Source organism: Colletotrichum abscissum, assembly GCF_030869225.1.
Source record: "Colletotrichum abscissum strain IMI 504890 chromosome Unknown Scaffold_65.1, whole genome shotgun sequence".
In the NCBI taxonomy this organism is placed as follows: Eukaryota; Fungi; Ascomycota; class Sordariomycetes; order Glomerellales; family Glomerellaceae; genus Colletotrichum; species Colletotrichum abscissum.
In genome coordinates, this window is record NW_026850509.1 from 117043 (window position 1) to 129454 (window position 12412).

The following is a 12412-nucleotide window of genomic DNA, read 5'->3' on the forward strand; positions in this document are numbered from 1 at the left end:
CAAAGGTGGGTTAAAGACACGCCGCCTTAACTTCACTATCCTCCGATTGGCCAATTTTTGACGGCCGGAGCTCCAGGTCCTTGCTGCCCGTGTGTAGACCCCTTCCAAGATATTCCGGGGCGGACTATACGTACCTTAACTTATCCTCCAACTCTGTCTTATCGATAGCTCAAGCTTGCTTATCGCAGAGATCCCCCCTAACGAAGCTCTCCTCCACTCCCTCAACTCTCTCAGAGCGCCAGCTGACATCCTTGTGTGACGTCAAGCCACCGGAAGGCGCTGCTCTTCACCCAGCAACCAAGCAGACCATCGCATCCTTTCATTGCCTGGTGATGATGGTGGCTATGGTGGATATCTCACGCAGCACGTGAGAGGGCGTCGACAGCCTTGCAAAATCTACTTCAAGACACGAAATCCGCGTCACCTGAGTCTTCCGGGGATCCATGGCCATGCGCGCCGCCTCGTTTGTCCGGGCCTCGGTTCTTCTATTTCGGTGTCGTCCTTTCTTTTTCCCATGGGTCTCGCCCTCGTGGTTAGCAGTAGTTGGGCGGTAGCGCTGGACGTACTTGTCTCCATGGCCAAGGCAGAATCCGCTTCAAGGACCCAACCCTCGAATACGAGATGTTGATGTATGGAGACAACTCGGGGGGACAAAGTATAGCCGCCATCGTTTACATCAGCGACCCAAGAATGACTATTCAAAGTTCCCCCGCGTAGACAACCACGAAGTCTCTTCCCAGTAAGGTAGCTTGACTTGCCGATGACCATCGTGGACCTGCCGACGAGGTTAGATATGTGAGTATCGAGGTAGAAAGGTAAAGCAGCAGCAAGCGGTCGAATCGCCTGATGGCTGCAGACTTCCATTTTGTTGACTTCATGCTTTAAACTATGAGTCTACCTAGGAATCGTCCTCGTCATTACCCGGGGAGACTTGGCAATAAGTCGTCTTGTGTTCCAAGTCCCTTGCGAGTATGGCAGCAAAGTCTTCCATCATTGTACCTCGAACTCTATTTCCAATCTTTTCTTTCCCGAGGACGCTATCTTCCGCGATGTCACGAAACACTCCTGCAGCTCCTTGAAATAGACCCATGGCAAACCCACCCTCTTCGGCATGAGTTCGGGCTATTTGCTGCATCTCGAATACCCAGCGGTATGGTTTCGGTGACGTGACGGTGACTCCGCTCTCGGCTAGACGTAAGTGATCTGGGAGACGTAGCTGCAGCTCGTCTTTGAGAACGTAGAGCAGGCCGAGTCGTTCCGCGGTGGTCAACCCTCGTGCGGCGACTGCGATGTACCCCTTGAACATGGTTGTGTAACACATCTTCAGTCCGCTGGCGGCTCCCACTTCGCTGCCCAAATAACGCATGTTCAGCTCTGCATACAACCTCTCCCCGTGATAGGGCAAATCCGTGATCTGATGAGGACCGGAAATGGGGACTCGGGCCTGTACCCATGGACCAGCGTTGTTCAACACCACTCGTAGCCGTCGTAGGTGAGACGGTCTGCGGCTCTACGTCGCTTGCCGAGACGAAAACGGGGGGCTCTCCTAAGATCAAGCCGTCGATGAAGCGAGCACTATGATGGACCGAGGTGAAGAGTTCGGCTATCCTTCGAACTGTTGACGCTGCAACAGCGTTGGGGTCTGTGAAGTAGAAGGGGCTACTCGGCCGCGAACCACGGGTGGCGAGTTCATGTAAGGCGTCCACCACTCGCCGCGCCGCTTCTAGCGCATCTCTTGAAGGCACCACTGAGAGGATACCAGAAGATTGCTCTACGAGCTCAATATCGGATGATAGGACTCCCACATCGGCTTTTTTAGCTCGTCGAATGGCAGTTAGGCTGATACACGTTTAATCATAATGACGATGTCAGGCTTAAATGAAGAGGTTTCTGAAAGCTGTGAGGAACGTGACTTTCGATTCGAAAGGCCCCAGAATAAGTACCTATGCCAGGTCTATCCCCATTTGCTTGACTACCCAGCATCATCGAGTGCTGATGTTGAAATGTTGAGAGGTGTAGCTGGTACGTAGCGTCTCTAGTGTGGCGTATGAGCTGGCCTAACTGTGGCTGAAGCTCGGAACATTCCATCTCTGCTGGCGGGTGCCTGGCCCAGGTGAGGTGCTTTTTCCGTTTCTCTTCCACCACGTCAGTCCGTCAGACTTTAGTCACCAAGCAATTGACGACTACGGCAGCCATGCTCCGCCCACATCAAGATGTCATCCGCTTCGTGCTGCGTACCTGTCAGACTGGCAGCTTTCAACTGGCGATTCAGCATCCGCTACTGCAAAGGGGGAATACCGGTACACACCGGATCAGAATCACGGTCATTCCGCGCAAAGGGGTACCTTGCCTATCCGACGGATGCATCGATACGATATGAGAGACGACGAAAGATGCGCTAAGCGGGAACTGCGCAGGCAGGCGGTTGGCAGTAGCTTTGCATGATGTCTCTTTTTGCACATTTGAAGGCTGTCGACGCTGGGTAGCAGCAGCAGCTATGTTGCTGCTCCGTCGCACCCTCTCTGCCAGTGTGGCACGACACAGCATAGAAACATCGGACTCACTTGTCGCCCGGCCTCCAGTGGGCGATCAAATCATGCAGCTCGCCCTATTGCCCTGCACATTGGAGGCATGAACACCTCCACTCGGCAGAATGATCACCGCCGCTGCATCGCTGCAGACTCCCGCGATCTTCTTCTGGCACTTGTTCTGCAGGCAATTTAGCTACTGTAGCCAGATCGCTACTACTTGCATAACTGGCGTCTTCTGGAGGCCACGATTGACCCGATCGAATGGATGCGATGGAGGCCTGTTGGGTCGCAGTCTACTTAGCAGGGGATGCCCCTTGTCCGCCTCCAAAGACATCAGGCTCGATCCGAACTCTCTGGCCCCTTGGAGGCCCAACTCGACCGGCTTCCAGAAACACAGACATTTCTTGTCTCCGGCGGATGGTCCCGACTGAGTGTAAACCAGAGTGACAAGAAGAAAAAGGAAGCAAATTACAATGGCAACCCGAGGATCATCGGGCCATGAGTTGGGCAGCGACAGTCCTCCGTGAGCCAGGGGCTATGCTGGTACTGATACCTTCTTTTCTTGAGACTCGAGCAACAAGAGCACAGAAAAATCTTTAATTCCTCTGTGCCATTCCAGATTTGGCGACACGGCTGAAGGGTGGCCTCCCAATCTGGCACACACTCACAGAGTGTCCTGCATGGCGGCGAAGCGCTTACGGGGGCCAACCAAGGCTGGCAGTCTCACGAGTCCTTGAAGATGAGCGACGACAGCCAAGTTCCTGCAAGGCCGTAGCTGCTCTGGCTTTTTTTTTCTACTTCTGCCGCGAAATCACAGGTTCTGGCCCCCAAAGCTGAGCAGCCACAAGACCGCAAAAGACGGCACTTACGCGTCGCCGCTTGGTCATCTACATCAGGCTGGCGCGGAATATGGCATCACTGATCAGTTGTTGAGTCTGGACGTCTCGAAGCTGCGAATGAATGATGACAAACTGTGTCAATGATACGTACGGCGGCTAAAGGGTGGACACAGGTGAAAGCGGGACATAGTACAACATCCAAGCAGGGCGAGACACAGCGGCAGTCCTGTCAATCATCGCCCTGAATCCGCCCTACCTGCGTCGTCCGACCATCCCTCGTCCAATCAACCATGACGTTTCGCCACCGAGGCATCAAGGGAGGGTTTCCTGAGAGGTACGGATACTGCTTCTCCTGATGCTGTAAGTCCTGCTACTATCAAGCATGGCCCCAAAGGACTTTGGCGTTATTTGGCCGGTAGTGTGGTAGTCTGTCTGGTAGGACTTCATAGACGCACACGCGCTGCATCCTGTCGTCTAATCCGGAAAGATGCTCAAGGGGCCCGCCAACCGCACCCTTTTCTGGTTTCCACAGCATCTGCAACATCACAACAGCCCTCTTCCCTGCTTTCCTTGGTAATCCATGGACTTTATTACTTCGGACTAAACCACTCTAGCGTTTCCCGTGCCTAACGTCCCTGCATTTTGAAGGGCCCTGAAATGACAAAGCTGCCCAATGGATTCCCAGTCGCCTTGCGACACAAGAAGAACTGGCCACACACACGCACACACCAGGAGGCCAGGACACCACTGTTTAACTCCATCGTTTTGCATTACTAGAGGATTGCCGCAGTATATATAGACGCTACCCTGCCCTCGAATTCCGTACTATTTAACTTTAACCCTTTTCTTACTTATCCTTTCCTCTATTCTACCCTCTCTCTTATTAAAAAATTATTAAAATCGTAGTTTTAATAGTTTATTAATAAGTTAATATTACTATTTAAAAATAAATAACTTATACTTATATATAAGTACTAAGAGTCTTATTATTATAAAAATAATAATAAATATATTAAAGTATTTAAAAGAGCTTTTTAATAAATTTTTAATATTATTTAAAGCTATAATCCTCGAGTTATAAAAGGAAGTTAAAGTACTATATTAATACGGCCCTATTTATTTTATTAATACTAATAATAGTTTTTTTAATATAAAATATATTATTAATACTCTATAATTACGTTATTATTTTTTGTAAATCGTACTTAATATTAGCGAGGATTTTAATATTATTTCTTAATTTATCTTTTAGTTTTTTTATTAAAGCCGTTATTATAAAATTAGTTTAATTATTAATATTTTAATAAGTATTTTAACTTAACTTAGAGGCTCTTATAGCCCTTAAAAAGAGGTTTTTAAGGGATTTATAATTAAACTTTTTATTTATTATAAATAAAACTATTATAATTAAAGTTATAGCGTTACGAACTTCGATAGTAAGTAATTAATAATATAATTATTATTTTTTTATAATAAGTTTAAAAAAGTATTTTAATTTAAGTACTAGGTAGGTATTATACTATTTTATTAAAACTATATTCTTATACTTATAACTTAGAAAGAATTAACTTTCTTCGATAATAAGGTACTTAGAGGCCAGGACACCACAGATTCTCAAGTCTAAACGCACACACCCGGCCCTTCTTACACTCTGGTCAGCCCCAAAGCATCCAGGGCTATCCCCATACTGCCTCACACCTTATGCCTGGGCTGGCACCTCTACTCCGTCCGTACCCCCGTGCTAGAGTCTACTTTCCAAGCAATGCTTTCCAAGGTCCAAGGTTGGGCTGAGGTTGAGTCACTTACTCTTTGCTTCGCCTACACCACACACCACCCATCAGCGAGACTTTCCACAAGGCATTTCTTCTACTTTGCCCGGTCCAGGTCCCGGTCCACGTCCAGGTACCTCTCGCATGGCCAGGCAGGCCAAACCTTTTGCGGGCCTTTTCTTTCTGTCTCTTCTTTCTCTCTGCCGTACCGTACACCCCGGGACCAAGCATGCCCTGCCTACGGCAAGTGCTGATGGCACACGCGTTCGAGTATCCGTACTTACAAGTGTACGTACAAAGATGATGGAGGCATCCCAGGTCTGGGTGTGGTGTCTGCAAACACCTCCCATCTATATATCCTGCCATGCCCTCTGCCTCTCTTCCCAGACTCGAACATCTTCTTTACCAAACTCCCAAGTCAAACACTCGTCAACCAAACTTCATAAACACCTTACCAGCTCAACTCTCTTCAACAAACACATCACCTTTGGAGACCAACCTCCATCTACCACACAACCCCCAACACGCAACTCGAACCCCATACTCGAGTAACACCAAACACAACATGGCCTCCAGATACAGCTCCTCCAAGCCGGTCGTCCACCAGGCCCCGGCCTCTATCAGCAGCGCCTACTCGGCATCAACAGGCTCCTACGCCTCATCAAGAGGCTCCTCCACCCCTCGCTCCATCTCTCCCAGCGATGAGGCCTACCTCCGTGTCTACGGCGCAGACCAGCACCGCGCTGCCATCAAGGAGAACAGCGGCGTCACGATCATCAACCGCAAGCAAGCTGGCTACGACGCCCACGCTCCATCACCACACTACGGCGGCGGATACTCGCGCCACTAGAGCAAGCGATGCCGATGCGACTCTTTCACTCTTCAACGACAACATATAAACCACTTCACTTTGTAAATGCATAAAGACTGGCGTTATTGGGGGGGATTTCCGGGCATAAGCGACTGGGCGGCTTTTGCACTCCTGTACAGTATATTGTAACACCGTGATTGGCCCGCGGAACAGCATTGGGAATTTTACGGGATGCATGGATGATAATGGGGACGCATGGGAATTTGGTATTGTGGGAACACCTCCCAAGGATGGATAGGAGGTTGATACCTGTATGTTTTGTATGTTGCACCGACGGATGGGACGGGAGCCACTGTCATGTCTAGATTAGACGGATGGGATTTTCTGTGTTTTACGGGATAACCACTGGATCTGCGACACTTTTGTGCTCGCCCGTAGATCGATGGTATCCTGTCAAATTCTTCAACAAACTGTTACAATTTCTTTGCACATTTTCCTCAAGCCTACCAGCCTACCACCAATGAGTGACATGCATGTCTCCTTTTTCCTTCTCCCAACCCAACCATCAGCTCGGTGTGCCTGCGCAGTCCTTCCAAATGGGGAATTTGAATTTTTGTCTCTGTAACCCACCAGTCCGCCCGCCTCATTGTCTCTGAACCCAAAAAGTCAACAACGACGAGGGCTCGAGGGTTGTGGGAAAAGTGCGGGAAAATAGGTACAAAAGTTTCCAAACACACGGCCGGCCCAGCATCTGCCCCATGTATTCGCACCAAGACTGATTGATCCCCCTGAGGAAAAGCAAACGTTTACTTGGAAGAAAGGGGTCCAGACTCGGGAGTATTCAAGGCAAGGCAAGCAAAAAGTGTCGCTGCACTCACTCCCCTAGACTGAACTTCTTCCAGGGGAAGGGGAGCCCACCTCAGTGTACACTACTGAGTATCCGGTCCCCCGTACTCCATAGGGTAAGCAAGGCATGTCAAGATCCCCTGATTGATTGTGGTTCCCCAGGCCCAGCGGCCCAGCGCTGCTGCAACTGCAAGGGGCGGGAGCGACGGCAGGACAGCAGTCCGAGTGCAGAAATGCGACGATAGGCCACCATGCCATGGAGAAATACATGCAAAAGAAAAAGTTGGAGAAAGGGGATGGGGGAGATGGTGTCGCGTGCGGTACCATGGTAAGCGCAGCTTGGTCCAGTCCAGACCGCGACTTCAGACCAGGCCGGGCAGGCTGTGGAGGCAGTGAAGTTGAGACTGCCTTGATGACTTGCGTTGTTTCTCTCTCTCTCCTGAAGGCTGAGCCCCATCTGTATTTCTTCCCTGTGTCTCTCTCGTGGTAATGACTTGCATGTGTCTTTGATTAAAGCGCAGCCTAAGATGTCATTCATGCACCATGAGCGTGGGATGGGCTGTGATATGGGCCACTTTCACCAGCAGTACAGGGCACCGTACCCAGATACTTCAAAGAGTTAAAATACTAATCCAAAGTTGCAAATATACCGGTATACCTTCTTCGTTCTTTTGTTGCCTTCCAACTTGTCGCCTTGAGGCTGGCCAATAGTTCACATGTTAATGGGGTGTCGGGGGAGAATGATAGAGGCGGACTCCAGTGCGGCTGTAAGGCATGCCAATGCTCCAATAATAGAAACAGAGGTACTCCGTAATACCCCAAAAAGACCCTTGGATCTGCCATCTCGTGTCCGCCGATAAGAGCAGGCTTCATTTACGACAAGGCTGTGAGAAACAAGTTGATGATGCATGCATGTCATAGATATCTCCGTTTCTGATGGGCAATCCAATCCATGTTTCTGTTCTTTCTTTTCTTGTTTATTTTCGGAAGCTAAAGTTCCAGTCTGGCTCGTTATCCACCAGAGTGCCCTGACAAGGAAACAACTAAACTTGTTTTTGGCTCTTTTCTGCTATTCGTAGACTCATTCATGGAAGAGTGCAGATCCTCCATAACATATAACCGCGGTACCGAATACCAATAATCCTACATTGTCGTTCCGCACGTCCTCAATGTGCATCATCCTCCACCATGTTCGCCTCAAAGTCGTAGCAGCGCGAATGAATGACGAGACAAGTGATCAAATACCGTCGAGGAGCGCATGGCGACGAACTCACGCGCCACCCTCACGCTTGGCGTACTCGTCCTCGATGGCCTCGGCATACTTGTCGTCGGCGCTGCGGGGGTCCTCCTTCAGCACGCCCTCCTTGATGAGGTCTTCGGGGGCAGGGCGGTGGGAGATCTTGTCGTTGAGAGAGTCTGCACGCATGTGCTTCTCAAGCTCCTTCTGGTGGGCGATCAAGCTAGGCGCGGCGTTGGAGGCGGGCAAGATATTCTCTGTTGGAAGGTCAGTTAGCATGTTACCATCGTATCAATGCAAATCCGGGACGAGGCGGCGTAAGGTCCCCGGCTATGCGCAGCAGGCGCATTGAGAGTGGGGTTTTTATTCCGGACAATTCGAGGTGATCCCGGTTTTGATGATCGGCGGGTGAGGCGGACGGTGGGGCGCGACGGACGGGAAGATGTGGAGGGGGCACGCATCGAATAGGGGAAAGAAAACAGGAAATCGCGACAACAGTGTATCCAGGGCAGATTCGAATGGAAGGCGGCGTTGGTTGTGGTTGCAGATTCAAATGCACATTGAGGCAGGGATTGAATCACGAGATGGAGACTGTGGGAAGGGATTCACATACTCTCGACCAACTCGGCGCGATCGGGACGGTGTTGGAGGTGGGCCTCAAGCGAGTTCTTGCGCTCGCCGGCGGGGTGGGTGATGGGCGTCTCGTCGACGACGGACTTGGTGTTCTCGTCAGACATGGTTGATTTGTTGGTGGTGTTGATGGTTGGCGGCGGATCTAGTATCTGATACTCGAACGGGGCGAGCTATCGGCGGGTTCCGGTGAAGCTGGGGTGTACGGACTCGTCTCGCCTCGTTTTCGTTGCGCAGGGTAAGGAACAAGACAGGATTTGCGATTGTTCCGCCTTGGAATTGGGATGATAAGTGGTAAGCGTAGTAGTCAAACGGTGGTTTTCGCGATGGGGAACTTGGGTAGAGGACGGGAGTCTGGACGCGGGAGAGCGGAGTGTGGATGGGCGCGGGTGGTGGTGTGTTTTGTAGTCTCTTCAATCTTCTGCGGAAGAGGGGTTGAACTGGAACAGCAAGGCACGTTCGCGTCTGGAATAAGGTGGTCGGATGGATGAGCGTATTGGTTGTGGTTGGGGTTGGGTTGGCACAGTTGGTATGGCAATGACAGGAGAGAGGCACATGGGACGGGCACACAGCACCCAAGGCCGAGACTCAAGAGAGCAGGAGACACCCGCCCTTGTGGCCTGTTGCTCTTGCCGTCTGCTGGTGAGGTGAGGTGTGACGAAGCTGAGCTGGGGGGAGGCAGGTGCGAAAGAGGGGTACCCCGCCCTGTAGCTCGCCCCTCCTGGCTCTTTCCTGAAGCTGCAGACCCGCATTTCCCGGGCCATTGCATCACATGCTGCCTTATGTAAGGCGATACGTATCCTAGCTAAACTCCACTTGTGCCTGAGGATTGGCTCAAATGCTCTCAGGCGTGAAATGTTACTGGCTGCTCCTCTGAAGCTCTCTCCTTCACATCCATCGGGCGCATTACATGTAAACCCTCTGTAATCTTTTTGCATCTGATGTTGCATTCTGGCTACAGCTTCAAGCTGTAAGCTCCGTCGCCCAGGAAACACCAAGACAGCTCATCATTGTTTGCTTCTGTGGCTTTCAAAACAATGACATTCACCATCAAGTGTATTTCTCACGACCATCCGAGATGAGACAGCTGCCACTGCACTCGGCCCGCCAACCCCTGCTGACTTTGAGGGCCGATGACGTCTAGCGCACGGGAATCCATTCTCACCCCAGTCAGAGCACATCTCGACTAGGCCTCGCCTCCACGCCCCTGGACGGAACAGCAGCTTCGGTGATGAGATCATAAGGCCCAGCTCGCCCCTTCTCATCTTACCTACCTCGCTCGTCGGCTCTGTACGGAGTATACACTCAATAATACGGGTACGGATACCTCGTGATCGGAGCCGGCTCCCCCCGACTATCGACAACTATCCATGTTGAAGGCTGCGCCATAATCCCAGCGAGCCTGCTTGAGACACCCCAATTCCGGCACTCAGCCACTCTAACCACCATAGCCCCCAATGTGGCTGTTTCGCAATCTTGAACCTTTTGGAGTCGCTATTACTGGACTCCAACGTGACGACACATTGGCTTTGGAGATGTTCAACAACACCAGAAGAACACGCAGTGCCAGCCTGATACCATACCCGTCAGGTCGTCGTCTGCAATGGTCACATAGTGTTGTTGTCTCTGTCTGAGTAAGAGTAAGATGTCCGGATGCTTCGGTGCTGACATGGTAATCAGGCCAAAGACCGAAGGCATGCTCACAAAAGTGAGTGCTGTTCAGCACCACGGCGCCATTGAATACCGTATTGGTTCGCCGACGTTGCGTGTGGCGCCGTGTCCGGCATGCTGCAGCTGTCTCACTGCTCAAGTGTGCGTATGGATTCTCAGAATCTCCGACTATCGCCATCCGGTAGATGACCTGAGAGCTTGCAAACCCGGTGTGTTTCCTATTGTTCTTCGTTTCTTTACGCCTGCGATTGCTAGCCTTGGGCTTTTCGACGATGATGCTCCTAAACGCCACCAGTCTTCAGCTGCACGAGTTCTTCGGCTACAGCATCCCAATCTACGCAATCCTCTCGCACACCTGGGAAGAAGACGAGGTTACACTGCAAGATGTCACCAATTCTTCTTATGCCCTCAAGAAGGGGTTCGCCAAGGTCCGCGCCTGTTGTGCCCAGGCCCTTCGGGACGGCATCATCTGGGTTTGGATCGATACGTGCTGCATCGATAAAACCTCGAGTGCCGACCTCTCCGAAGCCATCAATTCCATGTTCCGCTGGTATCAAAACGCGACCGTCTGCTACGTCTACCTTAGCGACCTGCTGGCTCAGAAGCCTGGCCGGCTGGACTACTTGGCTTTCAAGTCTACCAAGTGGTTTACCAGAGGCTGGACTCTCCAAGAGCTACTTGCGCCCAGGCTCATCGAATTCTATGACTGCGACTGGAACGAAGTTGGGACCAAGTCCTCTCTCGAGTACCTCTTACACAACCGGACGGGAATCCGACGTGACGTCCTTTCGCATGACACCCCAATACCATCGTTGCCCGTAGCCGAACGTATGTCTTGGGCTTCGACAAGGAAAACAACGCGACAGGAGGACATCGCGTACTGCCTCTTGGGCATATTCGACATCCACATGCCACTTCTTTACGGTGAAGGGGATCGAGCTTTCGTCCGCCTGCAGCAAGAGATCATACGCAATTCGGAAGACATGAGCGTTCTCCTCTGGGCTCAGACATACCATTTAGGAGAGCAATCCGGCGTCCTTGCACAAAGTCCTGCCGCTTTCGAAAGAGTTCGCCTCTATTTCCCCGGAGATTTACCTGTGCATGACACTGAGTTGACTTGGGATAATGCTAAGCGTCTTAAATACCTCCCCAAAGCCTCGCTCAAGTCTGAAGCCGGGTATTCGACCTTCGGAGGCCTCAGAGATAACTCGAAGACGGTACCTCCTACAGTCACAAGCCGAGGCCTGCATGTTCAGCTGCCAGAAGTCTATGTCTCACCTAACACCATCGGAGCACGTTATTTGTGGACTCGATACCTCCTCACAGTTCCACGCGATGGATACACCAAAGAGTACTACTTGTGTGTCGAAGTCAAGTGCGTCGACCCGGAGAATGGACTTTACGTTAGATCTAACACAAGCCGTATCCGCGCTATGCCGATCACGGCTAGGATTGATAATGCGTTTCCTGAGCCGTTGTATCTATCAATGAAAAATTCTTATGGTCTGGTCGGGCCGGAAGTTGGCCGCGAAGGTGCTATCGGACAAGCGTCATCCAAGACTTTCAGGATATCCATGGAGGGGAAACACGCCCTTGCGCTCCAAGTCCACAAGTCCGACCCCGCAGGCCAGGCTTTCAGCACCGGCAGTAATAGCCCGCATCAATGGATCTACTACGTTGAGCAACAAAGCATCACATATATCGTGCTCCGTATCACTGAGACCCTAGACTCCGTTACGAGAACGTTCGTGCGCGACATCGTGGTCGGGGTGCGTCTGGAGGCGGATGGGGGGACCATGGCATGTAGTCTGGGGACGGATCAGCCACAGATGCTCGACTTTGTCGAGCACAACGCAGTCGTTCATGCCGAATCCTGGCGCAGGATCAAGAATACGTTCAATGGCACTTCGTGGTCTGATCGGTCTTTTCAGATTCTCTCGGGACAGCGCTACATACTCGGGGCAGCAGTCAAACCCAGCGAGTCCGGGTCTATTCTGCTTCTTCGAGTTGATCACTGGGAAGTCTCTCTATAAAATAGCAGTAAGAGTACAAGAGGAGTGTTTATTCCAGAGTTGTGT

At 51.2% G+C, this 12412-nt stretch overlaps 4 protein-coding genes across 4 annotated transcripts; 2 read left to right on the forward strand and 2 right to left on the reverse strand.

Annotated features, from left to right (window-relative positions):
- Window positions 1-898: 898 nt before the first annotated feature.
- CABS01_15336 (uncharacterized protein) lies at window positions 899-1986 on the reverse strand (the record flags this gene model as incomplete). The annotated part of the gene is made up of 3 exons (XM_060548671.1): window positions 899-1349; window positions 1426-1810; window positions 1944-1986. The coding sequence occupies 3 exons, from the start codon at window positions 1984-1986 to the stop codon at window positions 899-901; spliced, it is 879 nt and encodes a 292-aa protein (XP_060391938.1).
- A 3517-nt stretch (window positions 1987-5503) lies between these two features.
- CABS01_15337 (uncharacterized protein) lies at window positions 5504-5989 on the forward strand (the record flags this gene model as incomplete). Its single annotated transcript, XM_060548672.1, has 1 exon — window positions 5504-5989. The coding sequence occupies one exon, from the start codon at window positions 5504-5506 to the stop codon at window positions 5987-5989; it is 486 nt and encodes a 161-aa protein (XP_060391939.1).
- A 2077-nt stretch (window positions 5990-8066) lies between these two features.
- CABS01_15338 (uncharacterized protein) lies at window positions 8067-8770 on the reverse strand (the record flags this gene model as incomplete). The annotated part of the gene is made up of 2 exons (XM_060548673.1): window positions 8067-8290; window positions 8647-8770. 2 exons carry the CDS (start codon window positions 8768-8770, stop codon window positions 8067-8069), a joined length of 348 nt encoding a protein of 115 aa, XP_060391940.1.
- A 1562-nt stretch (window positions 8771-10332) lies between these two features.
- Window positions 10333-12367, forward strand: CABS01_15339 (HET domain-containing protein; the record flags this gene model as incomplete). The annotated part of the gene is made up of 2 exons (XM_060548674.1): window positions 10333-10371; window positions 10532-12367. 2 exons carry the CDS (start codon window positions 10333-10335, stop codon window positions 12365-12367), a joined length of 1875 nt encoding a protein of 624 aa, XP_060391941.1.
- Window positions 12368-12412: the final 45 nt, after the last annotated feature.